The sequence below is a fragment of the Pseudorasbora parva genome, chromosome 1 (genome assembly GCF_024679245.1).
Source record: "Pseudorasbora parva isolate DD20220531a chromosome 1, ASM2467924v1, whole genome shotgun sequence".
In the NCBI taxonomy this organism is placed as follows: Eukaryota; Metazoa; Chordata; class Actinopteri; order Cypriniformes; family Gobionidae; genus Pseudorasbora; species Pseudorasbora parva.
In genome coordinates, this window is record NC_090172.1 from 64696819 (window position 1) to 64723696 (window position 26878).

Genomic DNA, 26878 nt, shown 5'->3' on the forward strand with positions numbered 1-26878 from the left:
GACTATTTAAAATCTAATGGGAAAACACTGTAGGCTAACTGTGCTGTGGCGGAGGTGTTGTGTGCGTTACACCACGGCTTATTGTAAACATGACACAAAATAATCAGTTAAATACAATGAGAAATGATTTCAGTCAACTATTTGTTGCTAATTAGATCAAATTAACATTGCACAGTTTAACCAGACTTCTTTTAACTTTCGTCTTGAGATACATCACCTGATGGCACTCGCTTAAAAAAAAAAAAAAAAAAAAAGTAGTCTGTCAGAAATGTCTCTCCTGTGTCCTGATGGTGGAATCTGTCACACAGTTGCTAGGCCAGTGGTTCCCAAACCTGTCCTGGAGGACCACCAGCCCTGCACATTTTGCATGTTTCCCTCGTCAGACACACCTGCTCCAACTCATCAGCTCATTAGTAGAGATGGCAAGACCTGAAGTGTGTGTGTCTGATGAGGGAGACATACAAAATGTGCAGTGCTGGGAGTCCTCCAGGACAGGTTTGGGAAACACTGTGCTAGGCGACAGGAGCAGCGGGACTTTGAAGGATGAAGCTCTGAACTTGAACACAGTTATGGAGTAACTTTCCTGTTGTTACAAATTATTAAGACGAAAGTGAAATGAAATATAATGAAATATGACTAGAACAATAACACACTGTTTCTCCTGTTTCATGTCCGATGCAAATATTGTCCATCCTGAACGTCTAAATGTGGTGCGGACATAAACAAATGAGTGATGAGGATGTGTTTACATGCAAATGGGTTCATATTTTAGAAACAGCAACAAAACGAACAGTACACATCAGGAATAGGACACAAAGCTAAATAAGCATTTTCACAAAGAGACAAATTCAACAACAACAACAAAAAATATGTGCTTAGATTTTCCACATTTAAATACAAGTTATGGGTTTAATTGATGTAGTTTTTCTATAGAATCAAATGTCATGTTTAATACTAGGAGATATACATATATCCTATATCCGTGGTTTTCAAACCTGTCCTGGAGGCACCCCAGCCCTGCTCATTTTGTGTGTCTCCCTCATTCATCACCCCTGATTCAACTCATCAACCCGTTAGTTGATGTAAAGGTAAAGATGAACATATGTTCCATCCTGAACGTCTAAATGTGGCATGGACATAAGCAAATGAGTGATGAGGATGTGTTTACATGCAAACATATTCATATCTCATAAACAAACAGATAGACTGTCTGCACACAGTAAGCACCAGGATTTCCACAAAAAGCTTAATTATAAAAAAAAATTACAATTTTTTTAATGTCTGAGGAAATAAAGACATTTATTCTGAACTAGAAGATGATATTATTTCAGTGGATAATGAGAGTTCATCAACCTTTACTAACATTTTTAATGAACTGAATGATAGATATGAGCACTTTAATGTCTTCATCTCTAAACGCCTGCTGTCGTCTTGTCCATTATTGTCAAATAAGTCTCACTACACCAACTTCATTGCTAAGAACTTATTTATTCAATGATTCACAACAGTCTCCGTCTGCATCAACACACTCTCGTTCTGTATTCTGTTACTACCCTCTTAGTCCCGCCCACAGTCACTCTCAACCTATCCCAATACCAGGCTAGGTTGTCAATCAACAAATGCATGTATACTCTCTATGACACCTTCCCCTTTTAAAGAAACACATTATGGTAACCGTAATTCTTATTATCAAATTAGCATTTGATCATATTCACTTGAACTATAATGAACATTTTAAACACTTAACATTGCATTTACTTGAGATGCATAACTCACATCCACTAGACTAGACCATAGTGTGCTCAGATCTCAGTTTACCCATAACTATAAATTTAGTTTAACAGTTGGTTTTATTACTCTGCCGGACCTGGTCACCGTCACTCCTTGTGTTTCACTTGGTGTCTGCGACATTGGCTTATCCGCGTCACTGCTGATGTGCAGTTTTTCAAGCTTCTGCGGACTCCTCGCTATTGTTTCACAACTGTCATCGGCCTTTAAACATTCCGCAGGCACTTTCTGTAAATGTCTGCCCTTCCCCTTTTGGAGCCTGTAACGCGAACGAACGCGGAGCACTCTCCTGCGCTCTGACCAGCACTGGACCTTTCCACGACTTTTCCCGGTCCAGTTTCATCAGCACCGCGTCACCAGGCTTCAACTCAGGTAGGTCAAGCACACCGTGTCTCCGATTAAAGTAGAAGGCTTGTTGTGTTTTAGCAAAAGCGTCTCTTTCTCTCACCAACAGTCTATTAGGCCACTTTGGCTGCAGGTTTTTCTTCAACGTAGGCAGCGTCGTACGAAATTTCCTGCCCATCAATAAATCAGCAGGACTTGCCCCTGTAGATGAATGTGGCGTTGCACGGTAACACATCAAAGCGAGGAGCGGGTCGTCCTGTTTGAGGATGCGCTTGGCTACTTGGACTGCACGCTCGGCATGCCCGTTTGCTTGCGGGTTGTGCGGGCTCGATGTGACATGTTCAAAGTCGTATTTTCCTTTAAATGCCGTCCATGCCTCGCTAGTAAACTGCGGACTGTTATCACTTATAATCTGGTCCGGCACTCCGTATCTCGCAAAAGTAGCTTGTAGTCTATTTATCACCTGCGTCGTCGTTGTCTTTGGCAGATGAAGGATCTCTATAAACCGCAAGTAATAATCCGAAACAATCAGATACATCTGGCCCTTGTTCTCGCAAATGTCTATTGCGACGCGCTGCCACGGTCTCTCAGGTAGCGGGGTTGACTTCAGTGGCTCTTTCCTTTGTGTTTTCCTGTTTTCGCGACAGAACATACACAAGTCAACTTTGTTATTTATATCCGATGAAATACCAGGCCACCACACGGATGAATTCGCCCGTTCTCTGCACTTTGTCAACCCTAAATGACCCTCGTGGATGCGCTCAAGGATGTCCTGTCTCAGTTCACTTGGAACACAAATGCGTCTGCCCAGAATTATCAGTCCTTCACTTATGGACAGTGCATCTTTCACAGAGAAAAAGTCTCGAATACCTTCTGGTACGTTTCTTACGTGCTTAACAATCCCTGTTTAACAAACTTACTTACTAGTTGTAACTGTTCATCTCTTTCAGTCGCTGCTGCAATCAGGCTCAACTTTGACTGTGACACGGGCAAGCCGGCTATAACTGCGTCAACGTAACAGGCTATCTCGTTCACTGTTGGTCTGCTCGTTGTATCTTCGCCTACTGGACTTCTCGACAGCGTATCGGCTACTACCAGTGTCTTCCCCGGTGCGTATTCCGCTGTCACTGCGAATCGCATCAGTCTCATTAAAAGTCTTTGGCAGCGTATTGGTACCGCGTCCAAGTCTTTTTTATTAACCAGTGGTACGAGGGGTTTGTGGTCTGTAATTAGGCGAAATCTGTCCAGGCCAATGAGATACTTCTCGAATCTCTCACACGCCTATACTCCGGCCAAACACTCTTTTTCAATTTGCGCGTACCTGGTTTCTGCCTCATTTAACCTCCTCGAACAATATGCCACCGGCTTCCAGCTGTCTCCATGCAGCTGTAGTAAGACTCCTCCAAGCCCGTAGCTACTCGCGTCTACTGACACCGCCGTGGCCTTCCCCGAATCATAGTACGCGAGAACAGGTGCAGTCATTTAAGTTTCTTTAAGCTTTTGAAAAGCGCTTTCTTGAGACTGGTCCCACGTCCATGATGCAGTCCCTTTTAATAGGTCAAACAGCGGCCCGCCCACGGTCGCCAAGTCTGGAATGTAGCGTCCCATGTAGTTTATCATCCCCAGGACTCGTTTCAACTCACTCACATTTTGTGGGGCTTGCAGCTCTGAGATAGCTCTTACTTTCTCCGGGTCAGGCCTGACTCCTCTCTCGTCTATGACGTGTCCCAGGAAATAAAGCTCCTTCTGTCTGAGGATACTCTTCTCTTTGTTGAGCTTGAGCTCTGCGCGCTCGATCCTCTCCAGAACGCGCCTTAGACGCTCGTCGTGCTGTTCTTGGGTATCGCCGTGAACGATTAAATCGTCCATGTAGACCGCAACTCCCTCTAATCCTCCTAGTAGTTCGTTCATTTTACGCTGAAATATTTCTGGCGCTATGCTAATGCCAAACGGTAAGCGCTTAAAACAATACCTAGCAAAAGGCGTTATGAACGTAGTGAGAAGACTGCTCTCACTATGTAGGGGAATTTGCCAAAAGCCGCTCGCGGCGTCCAATGATGAGAATATTTTGGATCCGGCGAGTTTGGCAAGAATTTCGTCAGTCGTGGGTAGGATGAACCGTTCTCTTTTTACATTTTCGTTGAGTTTTTTCAAGTCTACGCAGATGCGCACTTTCCCGTTAGGTTTCATCACCGGTACCATTGGTGCGCACCAGTCCGTTGGTTGCGTTATCTTTTCAATGACTCCGTTCTCCTCCATTCGTTGGAGTTCGGCCTTAACTTTGGGAAGTAATGGTAACGGCACTCTTCTCGTCGTGTGGACTGCGTATGGCTCTACGTTCTCTTTTAGATTTATTTTAACTGGTTCAGTTCTCATTGTTCCCTGTTCACCGAATGCTGCGCTTATTTCCTCGATTCTTTTAACTAACCCCATCTTTACTGCTTGTTCTCTGCTTAGCAAATTGTTCATGGTGTCGCCCTCCATGACGTGAATTGTGAACTTGAACTTTTTACCTTTGTACTCCGTGGTCGTTTCAAATTGTCCCAAACAATTTATCCTTCCACCTGGGCTTTCATATTTCGCCAGTGTCTGACTCAGCTTCACTTTACTTCCAAGTGAGTTAAAAGTCTCTTCATTCATAACAGTCACGTCAGCTCCGGTATCAAGTTTAAATTTTACTGGCGAGCCTTGCACGTTCAATTTCACAAACCAGTTCTCTGTGTCGTCAGCCCCAGTTTTGCTTACCGTTCCCAGGTAATATGAATCGTCATCACTTGGCTGTGTGTGCGTTCCTCTTATTACTTCATTAACTGTCCTTGAGTAACACATACGTTCCCAGTGTCCTTTCTTTTTACATTTTCGACACTCAGTTTCTGCTGCGGGACATTTTTCCTTGTAGTGATGTTTCGTTTTTCCACACTTTCCGCACCTGCCGCCGACCGTTCTATCGTTTTTCCCCCTCGCTGGCTTCTTTTCACCCCATCTATCTTTCCTTTCAGGTCGTCTGCGTGTAACCTCCTGAACACTGCTTGGTGTACTTTCCTCCTGTTGGCTCACCTGCTGAGCGATGTCCTCCGCCTGCCTCACCATCAGCACCGCCGTGTCTAAGGTAAGGTCTGTCATCAGCTGTAACCTTCTTGAAAGCTCTTTATCTCTGATGCCAACCACAAGCTTATCTCTGATGTTCTCTGTTTTCTGGGCACCGAACTCACAACTCTCTGCTAATTCGTAGAGTGCACGGATGAACATCTCTGCCTTTTCCCCCGGCCTTTGTATGCGTTGGTAAAAGCACGCCCTCTCGTGGATGATGTTCTTTTTCGGGATGAAATAGTCATTAAACTTGTTCAGCACGGCGTCGAATTCTTTTTTCTGCTCGTCTCTCTCAAACGTGAACGAGCCGAAAATGTTTTCTGCCTCTGGTCCCATGGCATATATAAGGGTACTCACTTGTACCTCGCCATCCTCCTCTGTGAGTTTCGAGGCTATCCTGTACCACGTGAAGCGCTGTCGCCATGCGGCCCAATCTTGAGGTCTATCAAAGGTGAAGTTCGTGGATGGAGCAAATTTTGCCATTCTTACTACTCCACAACTTCTGACACCATGTCAAATAAGTCTCACTACACCAACTTCGTTGCTAAGAACTTACTTATTCAACAATTCACAACAGTCTCCGTCTGCATCAACACACTCTCGTTCTGTATTCTGTTACTACCCTCTTAGTCCCGCCCACAGTCACTCTCAACCTATCCCAACACCAGGCTAGGTTGTCAATCAACAAATGCAAGTATACTCTCTATGACAATTACAATAAATAACACAAGGAAACATCTCTCCTTTCTGTTTGTCATGTCTTTTTTTAATTCATGAAACCTTCCTCTCAACACACAAACTCATTCCTTTATCTCACACACACTTCTCTCTTTGACTGGAGCCTCAAACTGAGGTTTTTAAAGGCTCTCAGTGCCCAGTATCACCTGTCTTCACTAATGAACTCACCGCTCATCAATCAGATCATAAGTGGGTTGTGCGGTTCACACATTCAGTCCAAATCCTGATCATTTGCCTTTTGCTGATCATTTTTAATCATAGCCATGGCAAAAATGAATCACGGCAGTTTAAGTAAAGGACAACTCCGGCAAATTTTTTGCGTTTTTCTTGATCATTATATCTTTGTGAGTACAGTCTATAGAAAAAAAAAACGAATCGGATTGGTGCTTAGAACACGGAGGTATTACAGTTAATGCCCAGAGCCCCCTCAGCTAAAACGGCAGCTTTGGGGGCATAACGTAAAGGATCTGTTATCCTCATAATCCTCTGTAAGAACTTGTAATAATAGCATATTATTAGCAAAAAAGAGTGTGTATCTGCATTTGCACTCGTCAAATGATTACATTTCCAACGTGTTTTCGCCTCGGTGAGTAATGTAGCCAATCACAGACATGTTTGTAGATTTCTACAACGCAGTTGGCCAATCACAGGTGTTAAATTTGGAATCCACTCACCGCTCGAGTGTTTGTCCTGAGTTCAGTAACACGTGTGTCTGGAAGTGCAGACATTGGGAAAATAAGAGCTTCATTGTATACCAGCTTCACTGATTAATATAGCGGGACTTTGTGAGATTGCGTTTATTGAATGAGTGACAGCTTTTAGCGATTATAAAGGGAGCACTCTTTGCGCTCTCTAGGCAATATAATCATTATTTATTTTTATTAATAGGTCTATAATATTTTCAGAATTTGAATAAAACTTTTGTTTTCCATTCGTGACAAGCGGCCCCATACACGCTTCAATACACTGACCCATCATATACATGCGGGATTCACTCAAGAAATGTGATGACTGCAGTTATAAATATTATAAATGTCAAAATCAGACTCATAAAAATGTCAGGAAAAGACGATTCCTGGCTGCATGTCATTATCCATGGATCACTGAATCTGTGGTAAGTTGTAAGGAACACTATATCGAGCCCAACCTTTTCCTCTAGTAACTTCTGTCACGCAGCGGCTCTTCTGCCACTCAGCCCCGGCTGAGTAGCGTTCCGGCGGGAAAGTGACGTCGATGCATTCAGGAATGATGCAGGAAATAAGGCTGTCTTACAGAAAGCTCACCCCTTTAATGAAGCTTCAGGGGCTTAATGGCGCAAAGGTGGGAACTACGCATGAATCAGACCACTCCTGCGCTGAAATTATAGATCAAATTGCCCAGCAGAAGAAGTTTGTTTCCAATATTCACAAGCTCAATTAAAAAAATTAGCATCACCATTGACGAAAGCAGAATACATGGTCATGCCTATCTCATCGTATGTGAGATGTGATGTGAGCCTTCACACACAGGATTAGATGATGAGTTTGGGGGAAACACCTCATCAGCATCGCCACAGATGGGGCTGCAGTTCTCACTGGAAAAACTTAAGCGTGACTTTCCAAACATCCAGTCCATACATTGCTTGGCCCATCGCATTGAATTGGCTTTCCATGATTCTTTGAATGTGGTTGCTGGATGTAATCATTTTGAGTTTTTTATTGCCAAGCTGTATTCTCTGCACCACCAGTCTGCAAAGATTGTGAGATTGTTTGAGGAAGCAGCTGCAGATCTGAATATGCAGATTTGGAGAATTGGACAGATATTCACCATCAGATGGGTGGTGAGTAGTTTCAGTACTCAATCCAGTCCCCTTCATCACATCATGTCTGGGGCGTTCTATCACTACACATCAAAATGTGATGACCCACATCAGTCAAATATATGATTCAATGGAAAATGGCAGCTTTAACGGAAGGCTAGCCATCCTTCTACTGCCGGTCCACGGAGCTGTGATGTGTTTAGATGATGATATATGGAAAAAGCAGCTCATACTCACAAACAATAATCACATTTATTTCTGGAAATATAACTGGAACGCACTGAAATAGACAGCAATTGCATTTAGACACGTTCAGACACATTTAATTGTGGATAATTGTTTTATTTATTTTATTTTGACAGGGCCAGCAGAGAAGGCCCTGATGGCCCAACACTGAACAGACATCGATATGCAAATAAAGGGAAAGAGTTGGAAAAATACAGAAATATAGAGGAAGTGAAATATGACATGGGGCTTTTTAGAGAAATAACCAAATTATGTGATGCGCTGAATGAGGGATGAGAGCAGATATAATAATCATGTAGTTTAAAGCTGCAGACAGAAACATCAGACTCAGGACAGAAACACACAACCTCTAAAGTAAGAACAACTCACATGTTCATTCTTCACACACAATTAGACTTTGAGATGTTCATATTGTCTGAATGATTATGTGTTTCATTAATGCTGCTGTTAAGAAACTGAAACGGTCATATTTTACTCCTAAATGAATCAGTGAATGTTTGATTTCTGAGTTTTTCAATGTGTTTCTTCCTCAGAAATGGAGCAAACTCTATATTTGGTTCTTCTTCTCATTGGTGAGTGTGTTTGTAGTTTTATTTCTGGTTTATAGTTTCATCAGGTTTGACCCTGTTATGAAAAGCATTAAATCAAACCCTCTCTTTCACAGCTCTCTGCTCCGTATCTGAATGTGTTCAGCGTCAGTATCACTTTATAAACGAGGAGAAGACCTGGACTGAAGCTCAGAGATACTGCAGAGAGAATTACACAGATCTGGCCACCGCTGACAACATGAACGACATGAAGGAGCTGAAGAAGAGTTTGCCTGATGGAGGAGGTCTGTATGTCTGGATTGGGCTGCAGAGGACGAGTGTTAATAAATGGCAGTGGTCTTCAGGTGATCCTGCGCTCTATCTGAACTGGGGATCTGGACAACCTGATGGCAGAGACGAGTGTGCTTTTATGAAAAATGGACAATGGGAAGATGGAGGATGTAGTGACAGACTGACTTTCATCTGCAGTTCATCTAACAACAGTAAGTGCAGCTCCATACAATGACAACAAACATTAATTTATAAAAATATACATTTTAATGAAATACTACTGATACTTTGTAATGTGGTCATAAATATAGAAGAGACTCTTCAAATTTGTTCTATATACTATATTCTATAAACTTCTATATAGAAAATAATCTGATATGGAACGCATGTTTAAATTTTTTGTTGATAGCTGTGGGCTTCTGCTATTAGACAGCCTACAAAATTATATTTTCATCCAAAATTATATGCTACTGTAAATTATAAATAAAATAAAAACCATTGTTTTGACCAACATAAATTGTAATGAATTAAAGAAAGAATAAAATGTATCATCATCAGTTGAACATTGCTCAATCCTGTTCCGAGGTTCAGTAACACCACTTTCTACAGCCAGATTGACCACAGAATGTTCTGAACAACATCCACAATAATATTAGCCAGCTGGAAAACTTATGGTCAAATATCACTTGTTGGTCAGTGGTGGGCCGTCAGGGCCAGCAGGGCCTTCTCTGCTGGCCCTGTCAAAATCATTATATATATATATATATATATATATATATATATATATATATATATATATATATATATATATATATATATATATATATATACAGTAGCGTACCGTGGGGTTTCAGTCAGGGCCTTCACTAACGATCAACACGCCCCACGCCATAACAACACGCACACACAAACACACACACACACACACACACACACACACACACACACACGATCAACAAGCCCCACGCCGTCGCCATAACAACACACACACACACACACCCACACGCACAGGTTTGTTTTTGTGACATATGGGGACATTCCTTAGGCGCAATGGTTTTTATACCGTACAAACCATATTTTCTATCCCCCTACACTGCCCCTGCCCCTGCCCCTAAACCTACCCATCACAGGAAACATTCTGCATTTTTACTTTCTAAAAAAAACCTCATCCTGTATGATTTATAAGCATTTTGAAAAGTGACATGGCCAATGTCCTCATATTTCACCCTCTCTTGTGTGTCATAATACACACACACACACACACACACACACACACACACACGCAAAATACAATAATGCACTGTACGCAATACTACTACGAACTTTGCTTTCATAGTGTTCGTTGGGAAGGGGGCAAGCAAAAAGTACACGCGAGACAAAAAGGCAATTTGACTTTTTATAGATGATACTGCACTCACGTGTCACCGTTTAGGCAAATGGTGAAAAGAATCAAAATCAGCTGGCACAAATACTCTTAAACAAACAAAAATACGGACCAACAGAACATACAAAGAAACAGAAAAAAACACTGCTTGCTAGCTAACATTACCGGCTTGACATCATGATCAATCATTCGCACGCAGCCCGTCATCCGCGGCGGCCATTATTTATTTCACACAGAATTCTCACAACCCGCGAAAAGTTCAGACGGCTGATGACATCAGCAGGAGGTAGCACACCGACACGTCGCTGGGCCTCTGGGCCGTTCTATCACTACACATCAAATTTTGATTGGCTAATGACCCACGTCAGTCAAAGCTATGGTCCAATGGAAAATAGCAGCTTCAATGGAAGGCAAGCTATTCTACTAGTGCTGGTCCTCGGGGCTGTGATGCGTTTAGATGATGACATATGGAAAATACACCAAAAATAAATACATTCTTTCTGGAAATATAATCGTAACTATATATATATATATATATATATATATATATATATATATATATATATATATATATAATGATTTTGACAGGGCCAGCAGAGAAGGCCCTGCTGGCCCTGACGGCCCACCACTGTATATATGGCCCTGACTGAAACCCCACGGTACGCTACTGTTGTTGGTGTTACAGTAACTTCTCTGTCCTGAGGTAGCTTTAACAGCATCAATAGTGTAATATTTTGTTCATAATCAAAATATAGCAATTGAACAAAATGGGAGTTTTTACAAATGTGTCAAAGTCAGTGAGCTAGTGCTGTAAAGTCAAATCAGTGTGTGTCTAAAAACTGAATTTTTAAGAAGATTATGACAAAAATGTTGGCCCTCGTCACCATCGAAGTTGCCCATCGCTGATGTAGAACATGGACAGGTACTCTGAAAATGTATTTTCTTTTTTTTGTATCTGTCATCCGAATGAGTTGTTTAGGCAGTTCAGACTTGATTCTTTCTTTTAGAAGACAATAACATTATTTACCCATTTACATTCACAGACAGCTATAATAAACACTTGAAGAAGAAAAAAAACATAATAGAGGCACCTCTGGGGTTCTTCATGTATGGGTCACACTCAGGACCTTCGGGTCAAAAATGACCCGAAGGGCCTAATTAAGATAAAAATTAGGTGTTCTTTTTTGGTGTTTCGAGATAATTTTATGATTTTGACCCATTTTTTCCCATAGAAAATTATATACAGTCCCTGACAAAAGTCTTGTCGCTTATCTATTTTCTAGAAATACCTGATATTAACCTGACTTTTAATTAATTAATTGGTGTTAGAAATAGCTCATATGAAAAGCTAAAACCCTCTCAAATGATGTTTAATGCACTGAAATAAATAATGATCACAAAAAAATATTTATCATTTAATCAAGACAGAAAGGTCAAATTTTGGCAAGACAAAAGTTTTGTAGCCTATACGGAAATTGAACAAATTTACTGCAAATACAAAAATATGTCAGCAAATTAAGTTGTGGCGCTGTGAGATCCAAATGTAATATCTTGTATGACTTCCATGAGCTTGAAGGACTGCATCCATGCGGTTTGGCAAGGATTGATACAATTTATTGATGAAGTCATCAGGAATAGCTAAGAAAGCAGTCTTGCATGTCCCCCAGAGTTCATCAATATTCTTTGGTTTCGTCTTCCATGCGTCCTCTTTCATCCTACCCCACATATGCTCAATGATGTTCATGTCTGGTGACTGGGCTGGCCAATCCTGGAGCATCTTGATCTTCTTTGCCTTGAGGAACTTTGATGTGGAGATGGAAGTATGCGATGGAGCACCGTCCTACTGCAGAATTTGGCCTCTTTTATGGTTGGGAATATAAGAGGTAGCTAAGATTTCTTGGTATTTTAGACTATTGATGTTGCCTTCCACCCTGCAGATCTCTCGCACACCCACATTGAAGGTGTCACATCTGCAGTGGATCTGGTCTTCAGCCTCTTGATAATCAAAACTTTAGTCTCAGGGTGAATCTTAGGCATGTTTGCAGAAGTCTAGTTGCAGTTGATGTGAAGGTCTAGCGTACTGGGGTTCTTTTTATACACACTTGAGACCTAATTGATCCATTATTAGTCACAGGTGAAGCTCATATGACAAGGTGACAACACTTATGTCTTTGCAAAAATTGACTCAATGGGCTTTCCCAAGCTGTGAATATTAGAATACTTTTTGAAAGTTTAGTTTTTCACTGAAACATTATCACAAAAGCTGGTGGGATTAAAATGAGCCATTTCTTGTAAAAAAATCTTGATTAGAAATATATTTCAGCGGCACTTTAGGTCAATTTGTACACAAGCGACAAGACTTTTGTCAGGGACTATATATATATATATAATATTTTATTTTATGTTATTATTATAATTATTTTATTTTTTTATTTTTTTATTAAAGCTTTATTTAATTTTAGAGTCAAGTCTTAGCCTGACAAGCCAGACCCACATCAAGATGTTTGGTCTGGAAACTCACCATTGACAGCTCAATCTGAGGGGCGGATAAACGGTTGTCTTTCAAACTCCCTCTGCACGCGATAGGATAGCGCTACACCAACCAGAGCAACGAAGGTGAAGCAGAGCTTGTTGAGAGATTAAACATTCACCGTATCCGGTCGGCTAAACTCTGAACACATCTTCCCTTTTTAAGAATGACTTCAGTGACGTTCTTTGTTCTTTTCTCAAAGAAAAGCTTAACTCAAGTCTTCCAGAGTCGCGGTCAAAGCTGATTCGAAAGGCCGGCGTTCGCCAGTTTCTGTGTTTAGAAGCACGCAAACGCATCTCGGCCGTCGTCATTATGGCCCCGCCCACCGACTCTATACACGATGTGATTGGCCTGGCAAGAGTTAGGCGATTACAGCTCAGAAGGGTATTGAGAGTTCCTAGACGACCCTTGCGGGCAAATTAGATTTGCTGCTGCTAGGATGCGTCTAGATTTCTAGGCTAGTCAAGCCTAGGACTCATGAAAACAATTTTTCCAATTTTATTGGTGCCATCTGGTGGACACATTGAGCATTTTTATCATGCAATATTTTTTCCACTTTAATGGATTTACAGACCCAATGTGTGCATGTGTGTGGATTTTTTGTTTGTTTTGAACTCTTGATGTTTTAGAGATTCACCCCTTCACTGTTGAGTCCTTTTTCTCTGCATCCTGGCTGATTTGTAGATTATACGCACAAAAAAACTGTATTTTTATATTTTGGCCAATTTCCCATTCATTTCCTATGGGGGTCATTTTATGACCCGAAGGTCCTGAGTGTGACTTTTTTTTTTTTTTTACAACCACTTACATTTTTCAAATCCTGTCCCCAGTTTTTTTTTTTTGGGGTGTTCATATATCAAGTACCAATAAAGTCACAAGTTTCGGACCATTCCGATGAAGCTATGATTCAAAATAAATATAATTATAAAACGCTTCGGGTCATTTTTGGTGTTCATCTCCTGTTAGAGATGATGTTGTAAACGCATGAATAAATCATTTACAAATCTTTATCACCATTACAAATGATCTGTACAAGTATACAAGGCATTTACAACGCTTTCTGCGTCCCCTAATCTAAAGTGTAGACTATTCATCACTTGTAAATGTTTTACACGTCATTTGTAGATATTTCTCACCCGTTGCAAATGCGTCCATTGGTTGCTACAACAAATGTAACATTAAATGTGAAAATTAAATTCTGCTATTCCTCACCTGTTGCAATAGAAATGTGTAAATAGGTAATTCATCGAAATACTGAAAGCATTTAACTCCAATTCGTCACAACCAATCCCTTCCCTAAACCTACCCGTTTGTGTTTAAAAAAAAAAAAAAAAAAAACTGGCAGATACGACTGCAGGAACAATTTATTCAAAAAGTACAAATATTCCAAGTGTCCCGAGGCCAAACGATTGGTTTGTGTGAAGTAAATCCCCAGAAGCGATCAGCAGCGTCGAGTCCATCCACCGGCCAATGATTAATGATCAACATATTTCAAAATCTGCCGCCTGGAAGAAACGTCACGTCAGCTTTGACAGCATTGGCTGGCGTGTGTCTCGTGACCCATTGCGTCATTACGTCAGCTTTGATTGTAAAATGCCATTGGCTCTCGTGTGTCATGTGACCGATTGCGTCATGCTAAAGAGTCAGGACAGGAGTATTATTTGAATGAGAAATATGCGTTCATAAAGGGATCATCATTTCAATGATTAAAACATTAAGATCAACTCTGTTCTTCAGATAAAGATATCGTATGACTTCAGAAAACGTTGAATACAACATGAGCTAATACTTTTATACTGTTTTTGGTCAGTTTTTGCAATAAAAAGTAGCCTATTTATATTTATAAAATCATGTCTACTTTTACAAATGCAAAGAATTAAATGCATCTTGATCTGATATATTGGGATATGCATCAATACATTATATGGGCTACTCATCATTTACTAATGGTTTGATCATCATTTGTTCATGATTAACAATTTATTGAGATAATGGTATATTGACATTTCGGTGATTAATAATATATTAACTAGCAACTTAACCATTTACTAAGGATCTGTTTGATTATTTTATTATTATTTTTTTTTTTTAAAGATAGGCCTAACTTATGACAGATTTTTAAATCGTTACCATATTAATCATTTATGAATGTATAATCATGATTTGTAAATGATTAGTTTATCATTATCTAATAACTTGTAAATAATTTATAACTGAATCTACAAAACATACAAAAAAGTAACATTTATGAAATGCATTGTCATGTTTTGTAAATCATTAGTTCATTATTAACGAATCATTTGTAAATCACATATACCTGAATCTACTAAATATAAGTAAAATAATTAACAAATCACTCATTAATCATTAATGAACGCGTAGTCATGTTTCATAAATCATTAGTTAATTATTTACTAATCACTTGTAAATGACTTGTAACGGAATTTACAAAACATTCATAAAATGTTAGCATATCACTTGATAATCATTTATGAATGTTTTGTAAATTATTAGTTCTTCATTAACTAACCACTTATAAATGACTTACAACTGAACGTTATTATAAAGTGTTACCAATATTTTTTGTAAAATCAATAAATATATTTTTGCCCTATAATATTTTTTCTTAAATTTTTTTGGGTGTTTTGAGATAATTTTGATTTATAATTAATATTTATGCAATAATTATGACCCATTTTTTCCCATGGAATATAGTAGAAAATGTATATTTTATTATTATTATTATTATTATTATTTATTTTTAAAGCTGTATTTCATTTTAGAGGCAAGCCTAGGCCTCATGAAAGCAATTTTTGATTGATTGGTACCATCCAGTGGACACATTGAGGATTTTTATCCTGCAATAGCACATTTTTACCACTAGTGGATTTACAGCTCTCTGTAGAAAGGCTTGTGAATTCTAGTTATTTTCATAAACAGGTGCTGCAATAGGCCCGGAGGTTACTAAGGAATAATTATATCCTTTGATCTTCTACTCTCTCTCTCTCATTCTCTCTCTCTCTCTCATTCTCTCTCTCTCTCTCTCTCTCTCTCTCTCTCTCTCTCTCTCTCTCTCTGTGTGTGTGTGTGTGTGTGTGTGTGTGTGTGTTCAAGAGAGAGACATAGTGTATGACTTTTTTCATTTTGAATCCAATGTCTCTTCTTAATTTGATTAATTGATTTCATTGAATTTCACATTTCTCTGTTACAGTTTCACCAGTCTCATATTTCCCTATGTGTGTTTGTTTGTGTGTGTGCGTGTGGGAGTGAGTGTGTGTGTCTATTTTGCAACCTTGATTGCTTACATGCTTTCATTGCTGTGCACTTTATTCCTTACATTGATGAATAATTGCTTTTTTATCACAAAATTAGCTTTTTGAATGACACGCGTTTATTTGTGTGTGCATGTGTTTTTGTGTGTATAAGTGTGTGTGTGTGTGGGGGGGGGGGGGTGAAATGTTGTTGCATACTGAGCTTTTTACACTGTTAAAGACATGGATTCCCATCCTAAACATAGACAAAGTTTCACGTTTGATGGAGTATTTCTGTGTCAAAAATACTCCTTCCGGTTTCTCACAAGTTTCGGAGAGTTTTTTCGAGTATGGGTCCGCTTGACGTCGACAGAGTGGAAGGTCCTTGTATGGGCCGTACGGGCTCTTCTCCCGGAAGGGTGGGTGGGTGCGCGCGCGTGACTAGAGCGAGAGAGGATTTTTTATTTTATTTATTTATTTATTTTTATTTTTTAAAAGTGGCTTTTTACTACCACTTGGTGTTTTGTAGCACTTTGAGATTGTAAAAATGTAAAGTGCTTTACAAATAAAATTCATTATTATTATTAGAGGAAATGCACGCCCATAAACAGTCTCTCAGCTGCAGATCCAGTCGTCCGTGAACACTTCTGACGCGCCACGCTCCACTTTATTCCTATGGGTGACATCAAGCGACTTCAACACGTCCGCATAGCTTTCCGGGAAGGCAGCGCTGCATTTGAACCGATTTGAACGCAGAAATGACGGGAAGCTTCACAACATCGCTTCAGTCGCGACGCAAAAGTGGATCTCCACAGTCACTGCTATCAGGACATCACAAAATCAACAATGTTACCAAAGAAGTGTGTTTTTGACGGAGCGGTCCCAGCGATAAAGGTTCGGTCCTGCTTTGGAAGCAGCCGGTGAGTTAAACTGCTTTAAATGTCTGTGCTGTCGGCTATCGTCGCGTGAGTAAACATCAGTAAACGACATGATCGTGTATAACGTTAGTTAATTTATCAATGGAGCATGCGATCTATGGTGTGTGTTTAAATACATTTGTTTAGCTGACCACTATAGGTGTCAGTTTGTTTATTGTAAAACCACCCAAACATAAACCTAGCGTTCTCACAAAGCGTGCTTCTTCATTCAAATGCGCTAACGGTTACTCCGTTGTTGTTCTATGTATAACGTTACACTAGTCTGACGTGCAAAACCGCTTTGCTTGCTACTGCTAAGTTTTAGTCACATACAATAGTCCATAAACCGAATCATGTCCTCATAAACTGCGAGTAAACACACACAAATGTTGACAGGCCACTAAATACAGTCCATACCACAGAGACGGACGTCCTGCTGCTGCTGCTGTTTCTCCTGTTCAGTTTATTTCAGCCTCCGGATCTGATTCTGGATCATATCTGTATTAGTTGAATATGATCGATAGCCATGGTTTATTAGAGTAACGTTTTCTTCTCCACGCTTGTGGACGTCACCGCTTTGTGCGCACTCGTCATTCTTTAGCTCCGCCCACACGATACGCCTCCAGCCACTCGTTTTTTTTCCAGAAAAGACTCGTTACAGCCTATATTTCTTTTATAAATATAATAAAACTAAAGACTTTTCGGGGATATGAAGGATGCAATACTACTCTATAGGTACTCAAGATTGACATGAGATTGACTGAAACTGAGTGTTTCACCCCCCCTTTAAGCAAAAACAAAACACAAAGTCTCAGTGGACTGTGCTTTAGTTAAAATATACTGAACACAAATCATCTTTTGTCATTGTAATATTACTTTAGTCAGAGAAGCATACCAAATAGAGACACCAGAATGTTAATGAGAAGTCTTCCAGAGGTGCATAGCTCAAAGGCTAGAGGACCTGGATGGCGTCGTTAATATCATGGATGACATACTTGTGTGGGGAGAAAATGTAGAACAGCATGACGTAAGGCTCAGGCAGCTTCTAGAGAGAATCAGGACCATAAACCTGAAATTAAATTGTGAAAAATGCAAGATCAGAATGGCAGAAATAAGGTACATAGGACATGTACTGAGTGGAGAAGGTTTGAAGCCAGACCAGGAAAAAATCTAAGCAAAAGTGAAGATGCCTAAGCCACAAGCCACAAGACAAAGCTGCCTTGATGAGGTTTCTTGGCATGGTTCAATATCTTGCGAAGTTCGTCCCAAACCTGTCTGGTTCAGTGCGCCGCTAAGGAAACTCCTGGAAAGTAGTGTAGCGTGGCACTGGGAAACTTCACAGCAAAAGAGTTTTGAGTTGCTGAAGTTACAACTGAGCAATGCACCAGTTCTCAGATTCTTTGATGTCAACAAGGACGTGACTCTTTCTGTTGATGCAAGCTGAGAGGGTTTAGGTGCTGTCATCTTGCAGGATGGACATCCTGTAGCATATGGTTCAAGATCCCTGACTGACTGCCAGAAAAGGTATGCTCAGATTGAAAAATTGTGTATGGTTGTGAAAAATTCAGCCAGTACCTATATGGCAAACCAGTAAGAGTGCAGTCAGATCACACGCCACTAGAGACAGTGTTCAAAAAGCCTCTAGAAAAAGCACCAACATGACTACAGAGGATGTTGTTGAAAATTCAACCCTATGATCTGCATGTAACCTACAAACCAGGAAAGGAGTTGAAAATAGCAGATACACTTAGCAGAGCCTACCTGGAGGAAAAAACAGAACAACTACTGGACAGTGACTTGGAAGTACATCAGTTATCAGAGTGTCTACCGATTTCAGAAGAGAAACTTGAAGCTGTCAAGAAAGCTACAGAAGCAGACAAAGAACTGCAGATGGGGATGGCAGTAGTCAAGACAGGATGGCCTAAACAAATCAGATACGTGCCATCTGAAATAAGAAAGTACTGGACATTCAGAGAAGAACTGACCCTCTCAGAAGGACTACTGTTCAAAAACACGAGACTTGTAGTTCCACAAAATCTATAAGCAGAAATGCTGCAAAGGATTCATGAAGCTCATTTGGAAGTTGTTAAGTGCAAAGAGAGAGCAAGAGATGTATTGTTTTGGCTCGGCATGGGAAAACAAGTTGAAGAGGTGGTGTCAAAGTGTGCTGTGTGCAATACTTCCAAGAGGAACAATACCAAGGAACCTCTTGTCAGTCATGACCTACCGGACAGAGCATGGGCAAAGGTAGGAGTTGACCTCTTTCACTTCAACGAAGCAGATTCCCTATTGTGTGTGGACTACTTCTCAAAATTTCCGGAAATTGCAAAGTTGACAGAGACAACAAGCCAGCATGTAATAACTGCACTGAAATCAATATTTGCAAGACAGGGGATTCCAAATGATGTTGTTTCAGATAACGGACCGTAGTTTGTGAGTGCTCAATTCAGAAACTTCAAAGATGACTGGGAGTTCAAACACTCAACTTCAAGTCCAAGATATCCTCAGTCCAATGGTCAAAGTGAAAGAGCTGTACAAACCATCAAAAACCTCAAGAAAATGCAAGAAAGTCAAGGGGATCCTTACATTGCTCTTCTTGAATACAGGAATATACCACTAGGACGAGTGAAGTTGTCTCCTGCATAGCTTCTTATGGGATGTAGATTAAAAACCAGATTGGCAACAGCAAGTAAGCTGCTACAATTGCCACAACTGCACAAAGATGTTCAGCAAAGCCTAAAGGACAGGCAGTTGCTATACAAGAAAAAATACAAGCAAAAGTTCTACTTTGATCATAGGGCAAGAAACCTGCCTACTCTGAGTGAAGGAGAAAGAGTGAGACTGAGAGCTGAGAATTGTTGGCAGCCAGCGGTAGTGGTAAAAAGTCTTGACAAGCCGAGGTCATACCTTGTTCAAACACAGGGTGGAGAAATCTACAGAAGAAATTGAACAAATCACTAAAACGTGCTGTGAGTCTATTCTCTCTGGTGTATCAGCCTGGCCTTACATTAGCACTGTTTGGATGAATTAGATCACTGGATTACTGAAAACTTTCCCAGAGTTTAATGCTTAATATGATGAAGATGCATATGATGAAGAGGCAAGGGTGTCGGCCCCCGACCCTTTCATTCCCCCGTCAGGGGAGCATGAGTCACCACTACACCTTCCGTAGCGACCTCACTGGTAGACCAGACGTGGCGGTATTGGACCCCACATTGGTCTTAAAACGGGGGAATGAAAGGGTCGGGGGCCGACACCCTTGCCTTTTCATCATATGCATCTTCATCATATGCATCTTATCCTTTTAAATGATTTTTTTATATATATATATCCTCCTCATGAATTAAATAATCAGTTATTATCCTTTCAAAGTAATGAATTATTGACAATCAATTTTATGTGATCATTAATACATTTAACTATTATTTAAATATGATTTCGACTCTTTGTCTACTGTATTGGTTTTCTAATTTGCTTTCCAGAGACGGTCTGACAAAGACAGTCTGACCGAGACTGTCTGACCCCTATCTCTGTGCCCTTACATAGATAGCCTGACTTCTATCTCTAAGTCCTGACCAACAGGGCCTTGGAGAGAAAGTTAGGACTTCCAAGAAATGAATCCTGTCTGCTAGTAACCCCAGGACGGAAAGGGGTGGGAGAATTTTTAGTCTCCCAACTGTGATTTCTTCCCTTTCATATACTGTGATTTTTCCCATTGATAGAATTACATTTTTTTGTCTTTCTACTGCTTTATACTTCTTTATAGAATAAGATAGAGGACATTAGTCCTATTTTTCTTTCTGGAGATTCTTTTGTCATGTGGTGTTGACATTTTGTCCTGTTGATAAGCTCACATGACGCACCAACCTTGGAGGGGAGATGTGTCCTAGAGTCTTGTGTGTGTGTGTGTTATTACGTGTTCTGTGCAGGTCTTTCTGACTGGAGTGGACCACGTGTCATTATACCATAGACCTCTCGGCACCTTTCTAGGACTCCCCCCCCAAAGTCAACGCTTCCCCAATCTTGGGATTGTCTGATGTATACATCCTGATTACCAACAACAACATCTATCTATTCTCGCGTGACATATTGTTTAGACTTAATGCCAATCAGTAATATTCCACGTGTCTATAATGATGTAAATCCTGTTTTTGGAATTGGTATAATTGGTGTGGTAATTCTGTGTAAGGTAAAGTCTGGCCTGCGACCTCCTTTGAGAGACTCTGAAGCTGGCTCTACCGATGAAACTGCAAACTATTCTTCAGTAAATTCTCTTCATTTGATTGAACATCCTGACTCCTGGTCTTCATTCTATCTCTGGTCCTATCTCTTGGTTCAACTCATAATCAGAGAATCAGGTTAAATAGTTTCACTAGTTCACACTTACATCAAAGTAAATAGAGTAAAGATTATGCGTATTTGGCGAGCTGTCCGGGGAGGGCTCCAGGGCTCAGAATTTGGCCTGAACCCCAGCCAAATATATATATATATATATATATATATATATATATATATATATATATATATATATATATATATATATATATTAAATTATAACGCATTATTACAAGCTTACCGTTGTGAATCGGGCTGAGGTGAGGAGATAGTTTTGAATATTGGAATATTGGCTGAAATTCATTTTGGAGAATTTTTTTAACCAAAAAAAAGTTACGGACTGCAGCTTTAAGTGAACTCACACAGGCACGTTGTCCATTAAAAAAAAGAACAAAAAATAGAAACTAGAAAAACAAGATACATGACAAAGAGTTAAATTTTTAATTTATCAACAATATGCATTTGTCAATTTGGTAACACTTTACTTGAAGGGGTGTGCATAAGACTGACATGACACCTTCATAATCATGACATGACACGTGTCATGAATATGAAGGAGTTTTTATGCATGTTTATGACAACTGTCATTAAGTGTCATTCGCTTAATTATGTCATTTTTAATGCAATGATGACATTTCGGAGTTGTCTTTGTTATGACAACTTGACATAAACCAAAACATCATAACCTGTCAGTGTCTTTGTCATGACAACTTGACATTACCAAGACAACATAACCTGTCATAAACAGACATGAAATGACATAGCAGATTAATTATCAAATTTAAGAAACTACTTAGCTTTTTGGGTTTACATTACATTAGTTGCTAGGCAACGTGGGGGAGAGGATGCTGGCGTTGTCTGTTCGCTGCTTCTCCACCCACAAATCATGTTAACTTTACTATTAACTTTAGATTTTATTATATTTTCTTATGTTTGTGACTAGTCTAACAGAGCTACTATTGGGACTGTTGCTGATTGCTGGCAGCCACTGAGAGGACGTTGTTTGCCGTTTTTTCACCGCTTCTCTTCTGTTTTTGTTTGAATTTGTGGTTGGTTTTGGCTTGAAGGACATTTGATGTTGCTCGCTGCGGCTGCTCTCTCTTCTGGGTGTCGGCTGCTCACTGGTGGTCTCCCTCGGGCTTGAACTGCATGGTGGCTGAAGTTTGCTCCATGCTAGCGTCATCAGCGTCTGGCATGATGTTGAGATGTAATTTTTACTCGTAATTCATGTATTGTTATTTTTTCCCTTTGTTGCAATTTGAGATTCTTCGGAATGAAAAGTGCGTTATAAATAAAATCTATTATTATTATTAAACTGTCATGTGGTTGGTTTTGACATTGGCTGTCATTAGGCTATTATAATGTCATGATTTTTTTATAAATTTAATTTGTCATTAACATGTCATTAAGTGTCAAATTATTTCATAACATTGTCATGAATATATTTCTGGACCTAAACTACAGTGGTACAAGTTGAATTTGTCATTAACATGTCATTAAGTGTCAATACTCTGTCAAATTATTTTATAACAGTGTCATGAATATTTAGCTTGACCTGAAATATGGTATCATAGAGGAAATCGTACAGAGTCATTAAAAACTATTAATATAACTCAAAATGATAGAGTGGCATAGACATATACACCTATATGATGATGTCTATGGTGGCACCACTGGTTATGTGTACGCTGTGTACGCTGTAACAGTTGTTGGCAGAGCCTCAGTCAGGTTAGTTTGTTGAGGTGTTTAATGTCAATTTAGTTTGCAGTAAGTAAAAACAATTCACAACAACGTTATTTTGGGTTTAATATACTTTATTTAAACTTTCGCTCACTCTTTAACGAATAGTTTGAGTTTATTCTTACCATTCTGTTTGTTATGGTGGAGTCTCGTGTGCTGGTGCACCGTCAAAAGGGGTTCGGGCGGAAACGTTGGCCCTATATAATGTTCCCGGCTTAGGATCTAGCCACAACCATTCCTTGTTCAGCCCGGGGTGGGGCTCTAAAGACTATTTCTCTTATTTTTATACATCGGAAGATAATTTATAAAGTGAAGTCATTTGACAAAGTGTTATTTTTCTGTGTTTGTTTATGTGTGTATATGATGTTGATATATATATATATATATATATATATATATATATATATATATATATATATATATATATATATATATATATATATATATATATGTTTATTTTGTGTAATGGCCATTATCCATTGGCCATTACCCTCCCCAAAGCAGAGGAGGGTCATGATTCAAGCTGAGGTCCGACACCTGGAGGAAGAAAGGCGCAAGTCTAGGGCTGTCGAACTCGGTCTGCAAGGTGCCTGGACAAAGTGGGACCTGCCAAAGCGGAAGATCACGTGGTCTGAGATCTGGAGACTGGAGCCTTTTCGTATCTCCTTCCTGCTCCGTTCAGTGTATGACACCCTTCCATCACCAACAAACCTCCACAGATGGGGAATGAGGGAGGACCCATTGTGTAGGCTATGCGGAGGGAGGGGAACAATGGCGCATATACTGGCAGGATGCAAAACAGCTCTTAGCCAAGGAAGATACAGGTGGCGACATGACAACGTCCTCAGTGCACTGGCTGACATCTTGGAGCGGGAGAGGCAGAAAAAGCGCCAGACCATTATAAGGCCGGTAACAGCCATTCAGTTCATCAGAGAGGGGGAGAAACCACCAGCCCCAAGAAGATTAAGAAGAGCCTCTTGCAAGCAGCACAATCCTGGGAGATGAGGGTGGACCTGGGAAGGAAACTAGTCTTCCCCCAGGTTGTGCAAACACAGTTGAGGCCAGACATGGTCTTATGGTCGGAGGAGGCAAGGAAGCTAATCTTGATTGAACTGACGGTTCCATGGGAAGACGGGTGCGAGGAGGCCTACGAGCGGAAAGCCACCAAGTATCAGGACCTCGTTGAGCAGTGTAGGGCCAAAGGGTGGCAGACCTGGCTATTCCCGGTTGAGGTCGGGTGTAGGGGTTTCCCGGCACAGTCTGTGTGGAAAACACTCACAGCTCTGGGTTTGGCAGGTAGGGAAAGGAAGGTAGCTGTTCGTAGGTTGGGTGAGGCAGCAGAAAGAGCGTCTTGCTGGCTCTGGAGTAGGAGGGAGGAGTTGAGCTGGGGGCCAGGAGGAGGTGGGCAGTGACTGGCCACCACTGCCGACCCGCCAACTGGAGGGTGTTGTGGTTCAGGGTCGAAACATCCCGTGAAAGTTGGACGCCACCTGACGACATCTTCTCCTGGCTGAAAGCTACTGCCATGTACTACAGTCAGTGACTGAATTAGATAGCATCAGTTAGATGTTTCCAATAGTATATATATATATATATATATGTTTATTTTGTGTAATGGCCATTATTTGTGTACGTGTTTTCCCCTTTTTGCGTTAATTGGTGCTGGTCACCTGTGTATAAATTCATGCCTTGTGTTTTTAAGAGTCAGTTCTGTGAGAGGGCAGGTCTTAAATTAAATGATTGATTTTATTTCTCGAACTCCTTTTCATATTTTTAAGACATTTGAAATTGTCTATTATCTAACCTTCTGTTGAAGCTGGTGGAGGAAACTTAAAAAATAAAATAAAACATTGTGAACTGAAAAATATTAATGATGCTGTTATTAAAAAATAATTTGACAGCGTATTAACACCTAATTACATTTTAATGACAAATTAAACTTTTGCCACTGAAAAAAATGTATGACATTATAATGGCCTCAGTCAACATCAAACCAACCACATAACAGTTTAAGGTTAACCCTATAAGCTAAGTAAGTTTCTTAAATTTGATAATCTGTTATGTCATGTTTATGACAGGTTATGTTGTCTTGGTAATGTCAAGTTGTCATGACAAAGACACTGACAGGTTATGATGTATTGGTTTATGTCAAGTTGTCATAAAGACAACTCTGAAATGTCATCATTGCATTAAAAATGACATAATTAAGCGAATGACACTTAATGACAGTTGTCATAAACATGCATAAAACTCCTTCATATTCATGACACGTGTCATGTCATGATTATGAAGTTGTCATGTCAGTCTTATGCACACCCCTTCAGGTAAAGTGTTACCAAATTATCACACAATTCACAAATATTACTTTATGTTGTGTCAACAAAATCATCAAGAATATGTTCTGAATATTTAATATATCATAAGCTGTAGAAATTCTTTGAATTACGTGTTTCTGATGCTCCACCGCTACTGTTATTCACATCAAAACCATAAATCAGTGTAAAAATAATGAACAAACTGACTCATGAATCTGTTTCTGTGTGTTTTTCTTAAAGTGAGCACAGGACTCGTCTTTGTCAATCAGATGATGAATTGGAGAGACGCTCAGAGTTACTGCAGACAGAATCACACTGATCTGGTCAGTGTGAGGAACCAGAATGAGGATCAACAGATTCAGAAGTTCATCAATGATAGTCTCATATCTAATAATGTCTGGATCGGTCTGTTCAGAGACTCATGGCAGTGGTCAGATCAGAGGAACTCCTCATTCAGATACTGGAGTGCTGGTGAACCTAATAATGCTAGAGGTAATGAAAACTGTGCTGCAATCAGTAAGAACGTTTGGGGGCAATGGATAGATGAGCCCTGTAACAACCCATATCCTTTTGTGTGTCATGAAGGTGAGCAGATCCTCTCAAACACACACAATCCATCCATCACCTCCAGATATCTTAAAGTTCACGCTACATGTCTGACATGACAGATTCCTCCACAGTGTTTGTTCTTCATGTTGTTTTTGATCAGTCTCTCTCTAGTTTTTGCTTGTGGTTTGTTTTGTGTCCAGATAAACTGATTCTGATCAAAGAGAACCGGACGTGGTCTGAAGCTCTGAGATACTGCAGACAGAATCATGTGGATCTGGTCTCGGTTCATTCAGAGGAGATGCAGCGTGAGGTGATGAATGTGGTTAAAGCGGCGTCTACTGCAGAGGTGTGGTTGGGTTTACGTCACTCCTGCACTGTGGGCATCTGGTTCTGGGTGAGCGGAGAGACCGTGTGTTATCACAAATGGGCTCCAGGGAACGGCACAGGAGAGGAGGACTGTGAGAATACAGTGAGATCTGGAGCAGTTCAGTCTGGAGGAGGAGATCAGCGCTGGATCAGCCGTCCTGAGACTCACAAACTCAACTTCCTCTGCAGCCGATATTAAGTGACAATGATTTTTTTTTTTCATAAAGGCATTTTTTTAAACTAGCAATCACTTCTTATAATTTTTTCATCAGATAATGTGCGGGGTATGACTTGGTCGGTGTTGTGTCATAGGGGCGTGGCTTGGAGGAAAACAATCCTTTCCCCCTGACTGAAACGTTAACCCAGAACGGTTTATGTAGAATCACTTCTGCCGCTCGACAGATCAATATACAGTACATAGAAAACCTGAGCCGTATTGGGTCGGATTGTCCATACAGTATCTGTGACTGGACAAAAAAAACAAACAGAAACAGCATATTCTCATCAAAATACACGATGGTCCACAAATAAAAAAAAAACTTGTCTTGTGCTATGAAAAGGATATTTTCTGAATATGCTGTGTGCACTTTAAAGAGCATTTATTTATGTATATGTTTGTTTGGGCTAGAATAGAAACATAAAATGCGCAGAGAGAGTCTAATGTTAAA

At 40.1% G+C, this 26878-nt stretch overlaps 1 protein-coding gene across 1 annotated transcript; it reads left to right on the top strand.

Moving 5' to 3' along the window:
* The first annotated feature begins 8745 nt into the window (after positions 1–8745).
* LOC137080546 (C-type mannose receptor 2-like) lies at positions 8746–26633 on the top strand. The gene is made up of 3 exons (XM_067447579.1): positions 8746–9035; positions 25536–25880; positions 26045–26633. Exons 1-3 carry the CDS (start codon positions 8792–8794, stop codon positions 26407–26409), a joined length of 954 nt encoding a protein of 317 aa, XP_067303680.1. The 5' UTR covers positions 8746–8791; the 3' UTR covers positions 26410–26633.
* The last annotated feature ends 245 nt before the right edge of the window (positions 26634–26878 follow it).

Coding starts and splice junctions, on each gene's coding strand:
- LOC137080546 (XM_067447579.1), top strand. CDS start 8,792: ATGAACGACATGAAGGAGCTGAAGAAGAGTTTGCCTGATGGAGGAGGT. Junction 9,036..25,535: donor CTGCAGTTCATCTAACAACA/GTAAGTGCAGCT, acceptor TTTTTCTTAAAG/TGAGCACAGGACTCGTCTTT. Junction 25,881..26,044: donor TCCTTTTGTGTGTCATGAAG/GTGAGCAGATCC, acceptor TTTTGTGTCCAG/ATAAACTGATTCTGATCAAA.